This window comes from Neodiprion lecontei, chromosome 4, assembly GCF_021901455.1.
Source record: "Neodiprion lecontei isolate iyNeoLeco1 chromosome 4, iyNeoLeco1.1, whole genome shotgun sequence".
Taxonomy (NCBI): Eukaryota; Metazoa; Arthropoda; class Insecta; order Hymenoptera; family Diprionidae; genus Neodiprion; species Neodiprion lecontei.
The window spans coordinates 26,935,894-26,955,633 of NC_060263.1; the positions used below are offsets into that span (position 1 = coordinate 26,935,894).

The following is a 19,740-nucleotide window of genomic DNA, read 5'->3' on the forward strand; positions in this document are numbered from 1 at the left end:
AGAATTTTACACCGATCGCAAAGTCTTTTCGTTTACTGGCATACATCTCTGTATATTCATATACTGTAAACTATGTTTCTATTCATCTATACATATAACTCTCAGCTGTAAATCGCGGTTGCAATAACGTGTATAATCGTCTATACATACATATGCATGCATGTAGATATATATTGCAGAGGCAGGCATAGTTTTTTTTTTCCACAAAGTCTGTTTCGAATCGATGTGCTTTTGAAATGTGGATGGATCGATGATTAAATAATTCGTAGAGAAAACAAACAGTGTATAAAGACAAAACGAAGCGTTTCGCGGATGTTGTGTAACAAAAACAGAAACAAACAAACAAATAAAAAAAAAAAATCATTTCTGGAAGTAGAAGAGCAAGAAGAACGAAAAAGAATCTGTTTCATTTCTCTTCGTATATCACTCGTCGTTACGTCTACTGTTATCTTTCGCGCGTGGTAGGTATATCAGTATAATGTATATAGGTATGTATCATGTATGTAGATGAAAAGCAATGCTACGGTAGTAACACAGCGACATTATTAGCAGGCGCGTAACGTCCAAGAATGTAAAGAAATATGTATAGTAACAATGCATGTTGTTTTTGTGGTGTGACACCATATACGATTGAATATCAATAGGAGGATGATAGTTGTAATAATAGTAATAATAATAATAATGGTGATAATAATACGCTTATTTAATACAATAATATTATTATCAATAGCAATGATGATGATAATAATAATAATAGTAAATAACAATAATAATAAATTAGTTCTGTACAGGGTGCTTCAAGCATGATAATATTAATATGCCTAGAGATCGAGCCGCGGTGCACCAGAGGAATTAAATTTGAAGAGAGAAAAAGAATTATGTAATAATGGTGGTGCGGGGAAAAAAAAAAAAAACGTGCACAATTATCGCGGCAGAAGAATCAATACCGGAAGTCGGCAGTTGTTGCAAACACTGCGCTCAAGTGATGTGTATGCATGTATATATAATATACCTATGTGTTACATATACAATAGGTTTCCTTGTGGTGCACTCATGGATTTCGTCGTGCTTCGGCTCTTCAGTGTGTATACGTATACATACACACATGTATATATATATATAAATAAATATATATACATAGATATGTATATAAATATACATCTAGGCGCGCCGTTCGCGCGCGTTATTACACGTACACGCATATATATACGTATATATTAACACAATACATACATATACAAGTATACATATGCATGTATACATTTACATATATATATTTTTTTTTAATAATATAATATATTTATAAATATTGTTGTTGAAAATATTCGGCGCATTCACGCGCAATAATAATACAATCACACGCACACATACGTAAGGACTTACACGTACAGAGACACACACAGCCGAATCGGAGACGATCGACGCCGTCGTCGCAGACACACCGAAGCCATTCGCCGCAATTCGTGGTCAAGTAGAGAAATAATTATAATAGGAAGAGACGAAAGAGAGATTTAATAATAATAATAATAGCAATAATAATAATGATAATAGCAATAGCAATAATAATAATAATAATAATTACAAAAAATTACGAAAGAGGAAAGAAAATAAAAGATATGTAGAAAAATAATCGTAAAAACAAACAAACGAATACATTTACATTATACATTTAGTATAGAACCGGGGAAAAAAAAATATCTGGTCATGTTATCAATTATATATATATACATTCATATATATATATATATATATATATATAACTTATATATAAAAACCTATAATATCGAAAACTGTGTTCTGATCCATCAATAATTTTTTCCTTCGTTCCAAGTTCAAAAAATTCAATCAGTTCCGCGTGTTTTTCGTTAATCAATTTTTATAATACGGAGCCGGAGGGGAGAAGAAGTTTTTCCAATTTTTTTTTTTGTTTTTTGTTTTTCGTTTTTTCCTTTCGTTCTCCCCTCCCGCGCGCACCTACTACTTATTACCACACAAGCACAGTATTAAACGGACGGACAGGCTACACTTCCGTCGCGAGCGTCGCGGCGAGCGAGGCGTCGTGCCTGTAATGATCGTCGATAACGTAAACGCCCCCGGCGCCAGCGGCGGGATCTACGCACGTCGAGTCCGCAATCGTGGCTGGTGGCCTCTTCAGCAGGGGTGGTTCGGCCCGGTCGCAGCACGACTGCTGCTGATCGGCGAACATCGATGTCCTCTTGGCCTCCAGTATGCAGTCCTTTTCCTTGAAAAGGTGGGACGCCCTGTGAGCCGCGGCCGCCGCGTCGATATTCAACTGTTTCGTCGTCCTCGCGTTCGTCCTGACGTCCTGCATTACGGGTTCCGGTTTGTAGCCGCCGCCGGAGCAGGACGAGTCAATGGTGCAGTTGTCGGTCTGAAAGGACGAGTCGAGGTCGTCCCTCGTCACGTTGTTAACACTCTTGTTCGCGGCCCCCCAGGTGTTTTTTATCATGTGGGGATCGCCGCCTCCCAGCGAACAGCTACCGCCGCTCCTCTTGCTCATGCTGCTGTGAACGGCGTTCCTCTCGTTCTGGAGTCTGGCCTCCTCGTCGGCTTTCGCCTGTTCCCGCTTCTGCCGCCTCTTCATGCACATCACGGCGACGGCCGCGACGAGGACGAAGGCCGGCACCGCCGTCGACAGGGTGGCTATCACGACGACGTGCTCGGTCGTCAGTCCGGCGTCCCTCGCCTCGGCGGAAGTCACCGGTTTCGATATGTTTCCGGTCCAGTAGCTCGGCCCCGATGGTACGGCGGCCGGAGGCGCCCCGACTTCCTCGGCGCAGGTCTCGCCCCGCCATCGGTCGGCGCACAAGCAGAGGAAACCGTTGACCCTGTTCTGACACGTCCCGGAATTCTGACACGGCGCGCTCTTGCACTCGTCGACGTCGACGCTGCAGTCCTTCCCGGAGAAACCCGGCTTGCAATAGCAGACGTAGTCGTTCGTCCCGGGAACGCACTTGCCCCCATTGGCGCACGGCTTGGTCACGCAGTAATCGACCTTCTTCTCGCACATCTTGCCAACGAAACCGGGAACGCACTGGCACCGGAACTCGTTCACGAGGTCTATGCAGGTCGCCCCGTTCAGGCAGGGATTCCCCAGACAGTCGTCGACGTTCTTCTCGCACTTCTCGCCGTCGAAGCCTGCGGCGCATTTGCACCGGTACCCGTTCAACTGATTAACGCACGTCCCCCCGTTCGTGCACGGATTCGGCGAGCAGTCGTTGATCTGTGTCTCGCAATCGGTTCCCGAGTATCCGGGCGGACAGTGGCAGACGTACCCCCTGAGAGAATGATCCTCGCAGGTCGCGCCGTGGAGACAGGGTGAATCCCTGCACGCCGTCGTCTCGGACTCGCAGTGTCTTCCTCGCCATCCCGGCTGACAGGTGCATCGATATCCCGTCTTCCCGGTCCCGAGGGTCGCGTTCTCCGTGCACGATCCGCCGTTCCGACACGGATTCGAGCTGCAGTCCTGCAGCGAGGTCTCGCAGTCCGTGCCCTTAAACCCTGGCGCGCAGGAGCAGGTGTAGCTGCCCTGACCGGTGTTGAAGCAGGTGCCGCCGTTCGTGCAGGGCTTGTGATTCGTACAGTAGTTCAAATCCTGGTTGCAGAATAGCCCGCCCCATCCCTCGTCGCACAGACACTCCCAGGGCTTTTGGCACGTGCCGTGGAGACAGCCCGGGTAACGCTCGCACTGATCGCAAAGCGCCCCTTTCCACCCGCTGTGACATCTGCAACGAGACAAGAAGAAGAATTCTCTCATTAGTTAATTAATCGCCGTGGGTTCCTCTCCCAGGCAACGAGAATACCGATCAGTCCAGGTTTCAAGAGGCTACGTTGCACCATCGGGCATCGACCATCGACGGACGACACGGTCAACCCTTCGGTGCACCGACGAATCAGAATTCGGTCGATACGCCCGATAAGCGGATCGTAGAATTTACTATAACATTCCGCAGTGGTGTGCCATTATCGAAAGAGCTGTAATCGTATCCCTGAAAAGTGTATCGCGTTCGCTGGTCGACTTTCGTCTTATAGGTGAACCGATCGCGGTCCATTGCAGCGATAAAAAACCTATTCTAACCTAAAGAAGAGACGAATATAGACACGGATCGCAGGATAGATCGAGAGCGAAAGAGAGGGTATTATTGCCAGCTTCGCACACCATCGTGCAAAGGTGGATAAAGGCTGTAGCTCAGCGGAGATGAAGGCGGAAGGGAATTGAGGTGAGGTGGGGTGGGGCGGGGAAAAAGAGCGCGAGAGAGAAGGTGAGGAGAGGAGAGGAGGGCAGGGGAGGGGAGGGGAAAGAGGAGTAGAAGGATAGTGGTCGGCCATTACATTGTCCAGGAGAGAAACTCTCCTTGTGGCGGAGTAGTAACAGCGTTCATGGCGATGAAAACTGTGCATGTATGGTGTGATGGCCGTTGTATTGCACATGTAGATCCGTACAACCATACCTATACTCGCCGCGCCGTGGAGCACGGAGCAAAGAGAGAGAGAAAGGGAGACTGAGAGGAAGAGGAGAGAGACACAGAGAAGAGGACTCTACTACCCGTAGAGGCGATGGTTGGATAGCGGCCGGAGGAGGGAGGGAAGGAGAAGGAGGAGGAGGAGGAGGAGGAGGAGGAGGAGAGGGGGTCATGGAGTGGTGTTCCCACGGTACGAGCCTGGCGCAGCCGTTCAGTATGCGGGTCAAGGAAAGGTTATGCTCCTCTGTGTGGCTCGCCGAGCCCACTAATACCATCCGCCGGTCGGCGGTGATGTTCGTTCGACCGCCCCGGTGCCGGCTGAAACACACCGTCGTCATCGTGCACCGTGTACAGAGTATAACACCGTATGACTCTACGGAGAAGACGGAGATGAGGATGAGGATCAAGACCGCGAGAAGAAGATCCTTGGATCATCGCGTGTTATACATGTTAGTATGTGGTAGATAGGATATCAGGTTGGAGAACTGGGACTCCTTGCACTGCAGGTGTTACACGGTATAGACTAATGATAAGCGTTTTCAAAATTTTTTCATCGCAATTGAACAGCGTTGTGGAATCGACGAGGAGAGAGCAACAATATTTTGGATAATTTTTTATGAACATTCGTAAGCGTTGGTATCTACCAAAATCAGAAAGGACGAATGCATGTTATATCAAGATTGTAAACGCATGTTCACTTACAGTCGTATGTAATGATAATTTTCGACCCATTCTTATTCAGTTGGAAAATTTATATGCTTTGGACAATGAGATACTCGGTCCGCCACGCGAAAGATGAAGCAAAGCAAATGAAACTAAGACGATGAAATTTTTTTCACTCCACTATCTCGCTTATGGTTAATCAAACGCAATTACAATTCGCGCTTTCGAGATCCTCTTCTGCGTGTTTCTCACCACTGTATAGGTATCATCAAGCCTCGAGTACACATTACCATATATTCAAAATACCTCTAATGGATTATTAGTTATTTGACATATACGTAAATACAAATTTTTCGTGTCTGTCAATAAATATCAATTAAACGAACCAATCGTTTTCAACTGCTGATACAACATTGAACTTGAGTACAAATAGGCACGTGTGACTTTGCGTATGTGTGCGTGTAGTATACTAAAACACGGAGAACATGCCTAGCCGTGTTTGAACGCGGGGTGGTTAAAAAGAGATATTATTTGTCAGAAATATGTAAATGGAGGGGGGCCGTTTATCCATGCGGAGTGAGCATAACATGAGAGAGAGAGAGAGAGAGAGAGAGAGAGATCGGACGGGTCTACGCCAATGGGGGGGGGGGGGGGGGGGGGGGGGGGGGTGATAGTCGCGGTCGGGTCGCGCATCGGTATTCAGTTCTCATTCCGGTCCCCCCGATAGACTTGAAAAATTTCAATTAGCTGTTTTACCCCATCCATAGAACACACAGTCGCGTAGTTGGTTGTAGGTATAGGTGTACGCATCTAGGTGGATAACACACGACGCTGCACCACGATACAGTAAACACACGGAGGTAATTCAAATAGGGCCGATCCCACAACTCTCCGAAATCCCACGGTGCTGCAGGTGCCTCTGTACGCGGCATATACGTGTGTATATATGTATACTTATATATAGATATATGACGTCTGTACGTGCATAGACACCATCCCGCATACCATCACCGTCACTACCTATACCTGTATACCTGTGCAGGATAAATACCTGCGTACATACCTACATAACCGGTCGTTTATAGAACTTTATCGTTTTGTAATTCGTCGCGACAACCACGTCCGTCGTTCGTCCGTACATTCGGACCGAGGTTTTCCTCTTCCGCCGCGTCTACGTAATCCATCGTTCTGGATGGTCATGAGTGTCCCACGCGGTGGGGAATAATCGCAAATTCCAAAATCCGTACCGACACAGAATCGATAAAGAAAGGGACAAAATAAATAAATAAATTAAATTAAAAAAAAAGAAATAAAGAAAGAAAGAAGAAACAACTCGAGGCAAAGATAAACCGACTTTAATAAAGTACCTCGTGAGCAAGGAAACAAAAAACAAGGACACGGAAATGAAATATGTTCGGCATGAAGGATCGGCGATTAGAACGATCAAGGGTGAGGTTCAAGATGACTATAGGAATCAGGGTTTTAGTGAAACAATTAAAATAAGTATACAGAACCGCGCGTCTCGGTGTCTGAATAGCCGTAGAAATCGGACAGACAGACATCAAAGCGTCAAGCAAGCACAAGCCCTGCGGAGAGCTAACGGGACAATTAACCCTGGCTCGGGTAATTAGATGATTGAGTTAACTCCAAACTTGGCCCGAACCTCTCTCGCCGCTGAGATTTATGTCTCCCGGTCGGCGCGCGTTGCGCGACGCTACGTACGTACCCTTTCTCTTTCTCTTACTCTTTCTCTTTCTCTTTATCTCCGTCTCTTTATACCCCCCACCACCATTTGACTCCCTCTCTTTCTCCCCCTCGCGACGCCCTCTGCACACGTTATAGGTATCGTATACGTACGTTACGTGCATTCGCTTACTATGGGTACAATACTTTGTACCGCTTGTAGGCTAACCCGTGAAATATTATACGTTATATATACGTTATGCACACGCATATACGTACATACGTGTAATACTCTCGAGGCGAACGGTTCCGAGCTGAGACCGTCTCGTCATCCTCTCTCTGCCGCTATGCAGTAATAGGTGGAATTAAAGGGGTGTCTATCTTCACCGAGCTGGATGTACTTACTACTTATAATACTGGGTGGTTGCGGCTTGCTTGTGCTTATAACTACTTGCAGTTCGCTCCGCTCTGCTCGATACGTTAGCTATATGCTGTACATCCAAGACGTATTTATACAGCTACGGTTGGTAGTAGGTACGTACACGTGACGCGAGAAGATGAGAAAAATCTCGGTATACGAACGGTACAAACTGAATCTCGGCGTGTTTCTTTTACTTTAGATTTCGGACAAAATTTCATTAACTTTTGTGCATACGATATTCGTGTCCGTGGTGTACATACAGGTATTCATGTAGGCAGGTTCAATGCGTTAAGCGTGTATACGGGAAAGGCGCCACAGCTACATCGGTATGTCACAGGACTGGTCAATCGGAGTACGTAGTTACTCGTGCATGTATGCATATTGTATAATACTCACATGCATTCGTTTGGCTGACTGCAGTGACCGTGCTGCTCGTCGCATCCCGGCAGACAGTGAGCTGTAACACAGAAAGAAAGAGATGCAAAGGTTAATTCAAGCGCTACGTGACATTTCGAGGCTGACGAAAGCACTGCTTCAATTTTCACGCCACTTCGTTCCCCAGCCCCATCCTCCTCTTTCTTCTATTCTCTTCGCCGTGCAGCGTCTCGCTCTCACGCTATTCACATACATTATCATCGCGATCCTCATCATCATCGTTATTATTATTATTTTTATAACTTTCAGTGTCATTTCTCCGTATTTGTCTCTCGATCGGTATCCGACTGTCTCGACCGCTTGAGCCTGTACAAGGAAACGAATTGTACAAACAGGAGGTGTGTGCAAACGCGAGTGAACCTGGGCCGTTTGAATTGAAAATGATGTCACGCCAGAATCACCCCCGCTCATTATTTAGCCGCAAATATACTTCAAGACATTCCGTTGGCACTCTGCCACATCTTCGTACAAATTCAGTTTTGTGCAAATTGTATACAAAAATACACGAATATATGAAAGATGTTGAAAATAATTACCGGAATGTAAAACACCGAGGTATCTGAACGCGTTGTGTCCGAAGCACTCATCATCACCTCGGCTTGTCGAATTAAACTACAGTACATCATTAAAAATGACCAAATATAGTCGGGATACCTGATTTGGCGGATATTTGTGATGGAAGAAAAAAAAATTTTTTTGTTTTTGGCTTCTCCACAATTTTTTATTCGAAGACGTATTTAGGAATTTATTATAGCACTGCGGGGAAGAAGATACCTACGGAATAATGCTGTTCGATAGCGAGACTGATTGCGAGTCGCGGCAACTTCAATGCGCGCCGGGGATAATCGCGGTCGGTTACAAGGGAAAGACGAGATCCTCACGACGACCTTGGGAGCTAAGTACACGGGACCGCTCGACTATTTTATTTATAGTCCATAGCGGCACCACGAACAACGACGACGACGACGACGACGACGATGAGACCGAAAAGACCGACGAAATCGCAAAAATTCCTTGCTGCTAACGCGAATACCTTCGTCGAGGATCGCGGTTGTTCTCTCTTCTCTTCTCTTCTCTTCTCTTCTCTTCTCTTCTCTCCCCTCAGTCTCGGGGCTTACCGGACGGGCCGCGCTCCTTGTCGGGTATGTCGAGGTATATGGAGAAGCGAAATCACATAAATTAACGTTGTCGGTAGACCGCGGGTATTCGAAACATTCCCAGTTTCGCGTCGTTTTAGGCAAATAACGAAACAAAAGATCGTAGCCGACGCTTCGCGAATCGCATATGTAAAAGTTTATCCAACGCTTGCCGAATTTCAAACTTACGCTGTAACGATAAATCCTCTAAATCGCGGACAGATACACGTCAGCTCCACGGTCGGTAATAAAGTACAAATTTTGAGATTCATCATCAATTATATACTGAATGTATCGAAAGTTTAATAATTATAAACTATAGACGCAATCTCTTTTGTATAAAAATTTTTGTTCATTCTTAGTGAAAAATTCTCGATTAAACGAAAAAAATTGATGAAATCGAAATCACGAGCTACGGTTCAGAATAAACTTTGAATCGATGAATGGAACCATCGTTATATCGTACAATGCCACCCTGCGCTGCGGCGTAAAATCCATAACTTTTGTGCGACGTATTGGTATTGTAATTTCCCCCAATTCCCCGAGACACCTTTTTCGAATCTCCCTCAAGTGTCACTGTTGCATCGCCAGCGTCTCAGGTGTAAAATCCCTAAACCTTGCACGAAGGGCGATGAATAGCGGAAAGAAAATCTGCGACAGGAGGTTGGAATACCTGGTTTGTCTAAGATTATTGTAACGACGAAATCAGGGGACAGGGGGTTCGACACGAATCACACACCAAGATCTTGGAGGAGGAGACCTGGAAACCGACAAAACCAAGCCGTACAGGAGAGCGTATCTGTCGCAGCTATAAGGTTGTAGGTAGAGGTACACGATTCTGTTCCTCCTCCGAGTCGTTGCAGCTGTTGTTAAAGCACCGACAGCTGTCCCAGCCAGGGCAGGCAGCGAGTCGAGTCGCCGTTCGTTCGATTGGCCGCGTTTTACCGAGGATGTATACAGAGTTCTGCAGCTGGTAGCCGCTGATCCGATGCACTCGGAACAACCCCTGCATGGGCGGCGAGCAACGAACCCCTAACCAGCGTCCGATCCCTCTCTTGCACCGAAATCGAAAACAAGGCCTTTCGCCAACCCCTGCAGCCTGAAACGCTCGTTCCTTTTCCAACCCTTCGAAATACTTACATGTATGTACATGTGTACGGATGTATAACCGATCCGACGACTTTCCATCATTTAAATAATGACTCACATACTCGGATTACGGAGCGCTGGATGCGTGCTGCCGCCATAAGCTTGGGGCCTAACAACCAACCGACTGATCGCTCAATCCTCATCGCGTCCGAAGACCTGACCTGACTCAACGCTGTGATGTTCATCGCCGCACTGTAGTACGATCTTGATGATCGCGACGATAAAATGTCGCAGAGATGATTCTCGGCAGAGTTACAACGACGGAAATCGTGAGTCGATAATGTTTCGCCGGTTAATATTCCTCGACAATTTCATATCCTCGTCCTCCGCACAGTCCATTAACTCACATAAGAAATTATATCGCTGTGCGTCCGTGATATACATACATGTATATACAATATATGTGGAATATACACGCAGAGGTATACACACACGGCATGTGTCGTAATTTGATCGGGATCGAGGAGAGTCCGCCAGGAGTCGGGGAACAAAGACAACAAAGTCGGGTTTCATCACCCGAGAATTGCAGAGGGACGAGAAGGGGGAGGAAGGAAGAAGATGAAGCGAAAGAGATGGTCGTAGGACGCGATGCAGCAAAGTGCACTCGCTAGGTATACGTATTATATGCGCGGATGAGAGTGTAGGTAGGATACACCATAAGGTAACCCGAACCCCGGGGCGACGGCCGCAACGCGACGACGACGTAGAGAGAGGCGGTGCGCTTCCTTCCTGGTGCCGATTACGTCGTCCCGACTTCCGGAAATCAATTCGTACCCTCCGCCTCTTTATTTTTCTTTCGCCCCTGCGGTATCGTGCAGTAGAGAATCTGGACAATATCGACGAAGAATTTCTCCACGTTACGAATACATGGAAGTACTACGTGCGACAAGGATTACGATCGGATGTTTGGAAGTGTATACTTGACCGCGTGTTTCTCCGCAATACAACGGGTGAGTATACATTGTAGAAACGAATAAAAATTCCACCACCTCTCCGAAATGACATTCGATCGATCCAAAGAGAAAAAAGATCAGAACTGTAGGTGTATCTAGGTATGCGTACCTACGTCGAATAAGTTGGACAGAGATACCGGACGATGACAAAGTTACGTACGTGCATAACGTGCATACACATACAGTATATACGAACACACAGGCAATAAAAGACACAAAGAAAACCGGAGATAAACCGCGACAGGATTGAACAAGCCGAGAGAGTCTCGTGAGTTTTTTGGCGTTCGGATGATCGAGGCACGTCTGGATGTGGTCCATGGCATCCTATCTCCATCTCCTTCTCGTTTCACCGTCGTTCGCTTCGTCCTCCGAGTGTGCAGACGGGCCGCGATGTTATACACATCGCAATGCCTCGCTACAAAGTAAGAGAGAGAGAGAGAGAGAGAGAAAAAACGGAGGCTGTCCTGCACAACAACGGGCCCCAACTTCCAGGTGAGCGCGAAGAAGCTGGCTGGCCTGCAGCGAGTAGAGGGTAGCAGAGAGAAGAGTTCGGAGGGCTGAGAAGGGGGGGGAAGGTAAGGCAGTAGTAAGGCAGAGAGGCACCTACTATATAGACAGTGTAAAAAGAAGAACGAGGACGGGACTCGAGAGGTGGGAGGATCACCGGGCGTGGGAAGTACCGGGGAAAGATCCACAGTCAGCATCATCATCAGCAGCAGCAGCGTGAGCAGCAATACGCCTAAGCGGAATACCTACTACCGCTCCTCCTGCTCTCCCTGCACGATAGCTCACCTCAGTTCCTCACCGCAGAGAGTGCATCGCAGGATTTTTTATTTTTTTTATTTTTATTTATTTATTTTTTTTTTTTCATCGCAATCATAACGACGATAATCGTTCCGGCCGCAGCAATAAGTCGTCCGTAATCTCGTAACGACGGACGAAACGCCGTGACCGCAACTTAGTCAATGAACACGCGAACCGTTTAAACGCGAGCGCGAGCGCAGCGCGCACGCCCCCCACCATATCGCCATATCCCACCGCCAAGTGTCCCCCTCTTATATACTGTAAACTTCGCGTCTTCGTAACACACTGTACGTAACTATGCGGCCGATGATGACGAAGGGAGCGAGAACCCGAGACTGTGAAGTTGACGCAGCGCCGATAATGCGCGCGTTTCTTCAGGCTCTCCGAAGGTATTCCTTATTCCTGTACTTACTCTTACTCTTACAATTAGATTCGAATCAAGCCGAACGATCTACTTGCTCGATATAAGAACTCACCGGTCGTGCAGTAGGAGTCCTTCCACCCTGCCAAGCAGACGCGTTCGCCGGTCGGACTGCAGCTGAAGTGACCGAATCCGTCGTCGCGGGGTCGGCAGAGGTTGACGCATCCGGCACCGTAGTAGTTAGCGTCGCATGTGACTCTGTACTCGTAGACCATCTTTGAGTGAGCGCTTCGATGCTCGTCGACGGTCCAGTTTGAACCAACGTCCAGCCACCTCTGGGTCGTTAGTCTCGTGATGAGAACTTTCTCTGAAACATTGGCAAAGAGAAAGGGGCCGATTGATTAGCGCGAAATGTAGGTATATGATACAGGTACACGTGTATGCAAATGTAGGGACATTCGTGGTTCGAGCTTTGCATCCTCGAAACGACAACAACACGGAGATCTCGGTGAAACAAGGGCAGCCTCGCAGAGTTTATCCCATCCCTCGGGCGGGGGCATCCCCGGCTTCGAATCGCATGTGCAACGCAGCGGCAGCAGTCGAGGGTCTACCGGATGCGCCGCTGCGAGCGAGTGGAAGGTGCTTCCGTACGGCTGACCGCCCCGGGCTAACCGGCCGGTCTTTAAATCCTTCTAAAACGTTATTTTTCTCTCAAGAGTCGAGAATAAGAAGAATACGAAAAGGAAGGAGAAGAACAAGAAGAAAATAGCCACAAAACCTTCGGGCAATATTTCGGACGGAGTTCCCATGCTGCCTCCTCGACGATAAGAAGAAAAATAAGAAGGAAAAGGAGGAGAAAGAGACAAAGACGAAGACGAAGACGAAGACGAAGACGAAGAAGAAGCGGTGGTGGTATACGGACCGATTAGCTCGCCGTGCCGCACAGTATAGCACGCCTATAATATACAGCCGGCTCGTATATAATAACTCTCCTCTCTTCTCTTTTCCTCAACAACACACCCAGTATACGTACGTACGCTATATATCTATTCCCGAATCGTCTGCCTTCGATCACACACGTACGTGCGTGAGCGAGTGAGCGAGAAAGTAAGTAAGTGCCGTTGCTGCTGTTGCTGCCGCTTTTGCTTCGGTATATAACTATATATAGCACGCAACTCGAAGCTGAAGAGTGCGTCTTAAAGATACCCCAAATTTCTGCCTGCTGCGTTGAACTTTGGTCGGTTGCCACCCCTGGCGCACTAGAGTCTAGACACTAACCGAGGCGATTTCGTAATAAAGGAGCTTGAACGCTGCGATGAACCAGACGCGAAACACCACCGCTCACTCAATTGCCGTTTCAATATCCTCACTCTCTACGGTGTCTTTGATCATTACCGCTTACTTTGCCCCAAATTCGCGATTACACAGATCTCGTTTGTCCGGAACAGATATGGCACTTGACGACATAATAGGTGCAAGATCGCGGTACAAGGAATCAGTACGACACTACCCTGAATTTTGTTCTATCATACCGTTAAAATTTTTTTAACAAATTCTTCCGCGGTTTGCGATAAAAAAAAAAAAAAACGACTCTAATCGCATCGCACGATGAATAAGACTTGAAGTCTCAAAGAAGCTGAGACGCGTAACGGATGCACATTAGGCTGATATAATGTTGCGAGAAAAAGCGAGAGAAGGAGAGAGAGAGAGAGAGAGAGATAATGCTACCAGAGGCCGTAATGGCCCGACTCTGACTATCCAGAATAGGTATAAGGTAGTAAGTTTGCGGTTATCCGTGTAGACGTATACTATTAAACCGTTGCTGTGCGTTGTGTTATAATTTCACCAGGCATGGCACCGCAGCCTCTGAACCTGTATCAGCAGCGGCAGCGGCAGCAGGAGCCACTGAGACGATCAGGGAGGCTACGAGAGAGGGAGAGAGGGAGAGAGTTAAAGAGAGAAAGAGCGAGAGAGGAGAAGAAGGGGTCTGACTGGCCAGCCGTCGACCAATTATTGTTATTGTTATTATTACGGGTCGAGCAGAGAGGCAGGTGCGTCTTTGGGCCGAACGAACGACCCACCAGTCAGCAAGCCAGCCACGCTATCACTGTTCCCCATGTCAGTTTTTCCTGCACATTCGTGCGTTTCTCTTCTTACTTCCCTCTTTCTTCATCTCTCTCTCTCTCTCTCTCTCTCTCTCTCTCTCTCTCTCTCTCTCTCACTTACTCACTCGCTTGAAACGCCAACGTGCATACAGTATAATACAATTGTGCGTCCGGCGTAACACGAGCGCAAGGGTTAAAGCCGTCTTGTGCAATGCTCTCTGCATACGTATAAAGATCCTGAGTAAAAAGGCGCGTGCATCATAATTATAATAGCAACGTATCGTGCACACCTGGTGTATATCATCATCGTGGTATATTTCGCGACAATACCGTAGGATGTTATTAATTTGGCAAAGATTTTTAACCTGCATATCGAATCAGGAAGTGCACAAGTTATTCGAGCAGTAAATTTCAACCGCTATCGAATCGAACGCACTTCTCCGCTGCTTCGGGTCTCGTTAACGAATCTCATCGCCCTCCTGTAACCTACTATATATACACACACACACACACACACCCGTACAGATGTGATCGAGCGGGTTAATTATCATCCGAAACCAAAAGCTAACGGAATTCTCTGGCGTGGCACAGGTGTAGCTGCTTGTCATGATGCGCGCATGCCGTATGTGTGTACATATGCATATACATCCGTACACATCATCTTAAGCATGATTTCTTGTCGATCGTGGCGTCAACGGGTTACCTATATAACCCTAAATATACGACGATGTATAAAGACTAGAGGATAGAGGTGAAGGAAAAATAAATGAAAGAAGATAGTATAATAAAAGTAAGAAGAAAGATATACGTGTGTATATATACATATGTATGTAAAAAGAATCCCCCTTTGACCCGACACGTTTCCGGGTATTTCAACCACACCACCACCTCTCTTCATTCAGTAATTAAGAGACCGGTGAAAGAGCGGATGTACGCCGCCATGCGTTACCTTTACAGATTTATTTCGCCCGTCAGACGCGGTACGTACATACATACGTGCATACACGCACACACACATACATAAAATATAAAACGCTGTGCAGCAGAGATAAAGATAGAAAGATTGTAGAAGAGAGCAGAGGGGTAGGTACACACCTCAAGTACTCCCTGTTTCACTGATACTTATTCCAGGTGGGTTTTGTATATAAAACCACGCGGCGATGGTTCCCTGCCCAGACAATTAATTAATTAAGGTGGTTAACGTTTTCCAAAGGTATATACAACACGCTGCTGATGTCTGTATTTCCGCCTGCGGTTAATTGGACCCGCGCTTGAACGTAGATCTATACACGTTCATAGGTCGTATCATTCATACAACACACTTCTCGTTGAATCAATTAGCTGAATATTTTCAAATAAAATTAATAACGTTGTAGTAAATCTCCCGCGTTATCATCCGATCATAATGAAAGATCGCATTGACTTTGCATTATACGATTTCAACGCTCTTAAAACTCCCACCCATCGGTTTCCTGTCATTCTATACCTACGCGGGGGTTATAATACGCGTGTATTATACTTCTTGATTATAATTGCAGCTCGGTAATTTCATAAATTCTACATTCGCGAGTCGGAAAACTCGAGGTCACACCCACCGAGTGCAATGATACAAAGTTCAGATTGTACTCGCACGATACGTACAACAATATCCTCATTTAATTAAACATCCTACCTATACCTAAAGACCGTTAAGTAGAGTCAGCAGCTTGTTGTTACAGGTGTCGCGTATAACGTGTCATAAAGAGCGCGACGCGAAGCGTCAAAGTATCCTCAGGGAGTAAAGCTTACAGGCAGTGATTGACCGTCCGTTCGCACCCGGGGGTAAAGTTAATGGTTCGACAAACACGAACGAGGAAGCCGTTGACGTGGGGCGATCGACGGAAGAGGGTCCGTCTCCTCGGGCCCCTTTCCCCATATCGTTCCTCCGTGCCCTTGGCCATCGCCGGTACCGCAGATATACGTACGGCCAAAACCTTCCTTACTTCCTCCCCGGCCGCTTCGAGCTGTATAAAACCGTGAACCCTGTTCCGAACCGTATAGGATGTATCCACTGTGGTTCGGTGTCGGGTTTCGCCACTACAAGAGCAAACGTACCTCCGAGTTAACCCCCTTCCCCCGACGCACACACTCTCGTCTCTATGACACTCTGCCGCAGCAGCGTTCCCCGGGGATACCGGGATATATACATGGAACTCGCTATACGGTTACACAGGAAGGAAACACTAGGCACCCTTTCGACGAGACCGACCGTAAACTGTCGTGTAGGTATAACGCGAAGATCGTCGCGCAGCGTTGTTAAAACGGGTGAAAACGGTGAAAACGGCGTGTGGCAGAAATCCGAAGTTATACGTGAGTTGTTTCATTTTTAACTCGAACTTTGACATTTTTTGTATCATCCATATTGTTTGAAATATTTCTCGTTTCACTGGAAACAAAGTTTTTCGACAATTTTTCAACACAAAAAATTAATTCGAAACCGTTCGTATATACTTGAAATTATAAATTAAGTACGTGCTAAAATGGGACAAATTACGATATTTAATTTATATTTTAAATTTGTGTATCAGATATCATCCATCGAAATCTTGTGAACAGTTTCGAAGTTACACTGTGTAAAAATCGTAGAGAAACATTGTTTCGAGTTAAAAATGAGTGCAGCGATAAAACTTGATTACAAGAAACTTTGTCAAAACAGAAATTTCGACGAGGATGACAATATAATATAATCTACTAACTTGTGCTAGTCAAAACTCTGCTTTAAAAATAAACCGCATCGGGATGCAACGAGCCCTCCTTAAGATACTTACAATTAGATCATTTTAGGATTTTTGTCCGAGGATTAATCAAGCGTCTGCTCACATAGATTGATTCGCGAAAAGATTTTCGACCGCGTGATTTTTATCAGTACGAAGCCTCTGAGCGTTCTCTTTCAATTTCTGGATGTTTTTTTGGGTTTCGACCTGCAGGGTCGGGGTTCGGGGTTCGCGGCGTCTGGCGAATGTCGGGCACACCATCCAGCGCCGACCGGAAGTTGCGTCTTGGCTGTCGAACCCGGGGACGGTGTGCTAGCTCGAGCGTCTGTCCGCGGCGCGCGCGCCTCGCTCCTCTACACTCGCCACTGCGCATGGCCATAGCCATGGCCATAGCCATAGCCACGGGGCCAGCTGGCCCACACATGCCGTGCGGGTTCGCGTTCCTCGTTTTTAAACCCGCGCCGCAAGTCTCTTCCGTACTCCTTTCGTGCCGTCAGCTATAGCTGTAAGCCTCAAGCTCGAGGCCCAAATTTTTTTAACCTCCATCGGCGAGTAATGAGGTCAAAAATTGGTAGAACGTTAATTACACCAAAGGCGGAGAGACGGTTAAAAATCAGAAGATACAGTCAAAGAGGTATAAAGAGATTGTTGGAACATGTGAGAAAAAGGCACTGGTCGTTTACGATCGTGCTTGTTTTTTTCAATCTGCCCGGCTTCTTTCGGTTCCTTCCTTACAATTATGCATTACAGGTAATTAAAGTAGTGAAAGTTTCGTCGCGATGTAACGATGATAAACTTACCAGGATGCGTGGAATTGTCCGTGTCATGGTATGCCTCCACTATTAGCGAGAAGGTGCCCTGAAAATCAAAAGAAAGAAGCATAAAGATTAAACATTCATTTTGTTACATGATCAAAGGTTGAAAAAAAAAAATAAATAATAAAAAATAAAAAAAAAGCGGCATAATTTTTCAACCAACAAAACTTATTACACGTGATATACGCGTAAAAGTAAACGTTATTCGCGCCTTGGTGACAGCAGCTGCACGATAGGTACATACCTACATATGTACAGAGATGTGCACGATACCCCTTTGAGGCAAACGTCCAAGCGTGCCGTTTGTAATTAACGACAAAACGAACCGTTTCTAGCCGACGTGTAGGTATGTACATTGTGCATACTATGCATAGGCATGTAATATACGGCAAGGACTATATATATACTATAAATAAGCACATAGTAGCAGGACGTGCACCTGGTCGACGTAACGAGACACACGTCAACCCCCGGGGTAGCTGCCGAGCGAGCCTGGGGCAGGGCCGATTTGCCTCAAGTATTATACAAGGGGTTCGTCGAGTGGGAGGTGCAAACAACCGGCGAAGAGCCGCGAGCGAAAACGGGGGCGGCCGGTCCAAACAATCGTTATAAATCAGTTTATAAGTCTTTGAGGGATTTCAGACGCTGAGTATTCTTGCTTTGTTCTTGCCGCGAGAGAGAAAGAACGAGCGGCATACATACAAATTTGTCTAAACTGAATAGAACACCTCCACCCCCCACCCCCCACCCCGCAGAAGAGAAGCAAAAAAAAAAGCAGCCCAACAAGCACGTAAAGCAACGTAAATTTTACAAAAACCGCGCCAAGCAAACCGCATATAATCAACCATTTACACGCGTATATCCCCATCAACGAAATTGCTAAATTACAACGGACTAAAAAAATATTCGCACGATATGCAGTTTCAACACGCAAACCGTATTGTGTACAAACATATCTCCTGCAAGCCAATGATAATCCCGCGGATAATCGTTAAAAATTCATTCCCTGTTACAGCTTCGCGGTAACTGCAATTAATCCGTCTTATAATTTGAGCTTTAAAGTAGTATATTCAGCGGGGTATAACGAATTTTATTGCGAAACGAACAAACGATATTTCCGTACATAAATTAATTTATTCGCGGAAAAAGGGGGAGTCGAGTTCGCGGTTCGTTCAAACTCCCAAATCGTCGTACAATTATCCGTGAAGAGAAAGGAAGAAAAAAATAAAAATAAAAATAAAAATACTGCTCGGGTGTCGGGAGTAGAAGAAACGAGAAAAGATGCTAGACGAGGTGAAGGTGAGGTGAGGTGAGGTGAGGTGAGGTGAGGTGAGAGGAGAGACTGGAACAGGTGATTCGTGCATGAGCAGGTCGAGAGGCGAACAGGTAGTCGGCCGGTCTACTAGGTCCAGCCTAGCCGATGCAGGACACGTAACTAGCTGATGTGTATATTTTTAGATAGATCTGTCTCGCGTCCCGACCCCGCGGCTCCGGCACCTTCACCCCCTTCCCCCTTCCCCCACCTCACCGCCACATCCTAACCCCGCGTTGTTCTCTCACAGCGGTCAAGAGCAGTCGAGCATTCGTGTATTACAAGTGTGTGCATTCACCGCGTTGCGTTAAGCGTTACACATTCGGAGAGACGACACGTGACGATGATCGGCGTTTATAGTTACAGCCACCTGCAGGCGGGGGAGAGGAGGGGCTGAATGATATATATATAAAAAAAACAAACAAACAAAATAAATTAAAAAAAATTAAGAAATCAGCAGAGAAGTTCAGGGGATATATATCCTGGACGCAGACTGACTGACATCGGCTATAATACGCAACTAACTAATCGAAACGATCAGCTTGTACGTGTGTAAAAAGTCCTGGGTTTAAATTCCGCGAGATATACCGTAGGGTATAATTTATCAGGAGACAAATGAAACGGCCGGCAAAATACGTACTCGGCTACCCGTGCACTGCATATATA

At 46.4% G+C, this 19,740-nt stretch overlaps 1 protein-coding gene across 3 annotated transcripts in view; it reads right to left on the reverse strand.

The window, feature by feature from the left end:
* Positions 1-1,882: 1,882 nt before the first annotated feature.
* Positions 1,883-19,740, reverse strand: part of LOC107218667 (neurogenic locus protein delta) — an 81,959-nt gene continuing 64,101 nt past the window's right edge. For all 3 annotated transcript variants that reach the window (XM_046736675.1, XM_015656615.2, XM_046736674.1), the window contains exons 3-6: positions 17,748-17,805; positions 12,205-12,456; positions 7,648-7,708; positions 1,883-3,746 (exon numbers count right to left, since the gene is read on the reverse strand). In XM_046736675.1, coding sequence (XP_046592631.1) covers positions 2,021-3,746; positions 7,648-7,708; positions 12,205-12,364 — 1,947 coding nt within the window. In that variant the 5' untranslated portion in view covers positions 12,365-12,456; positions 17,748-17,805 and the 3' untranslated portion in view covers positions 1,883-2,020. The remainder of the gene's footprint in view (positions 3,747-7,647; positions 7,709-12,204; positions 12,457-17,747; positions 17,806-19,740) is intronic.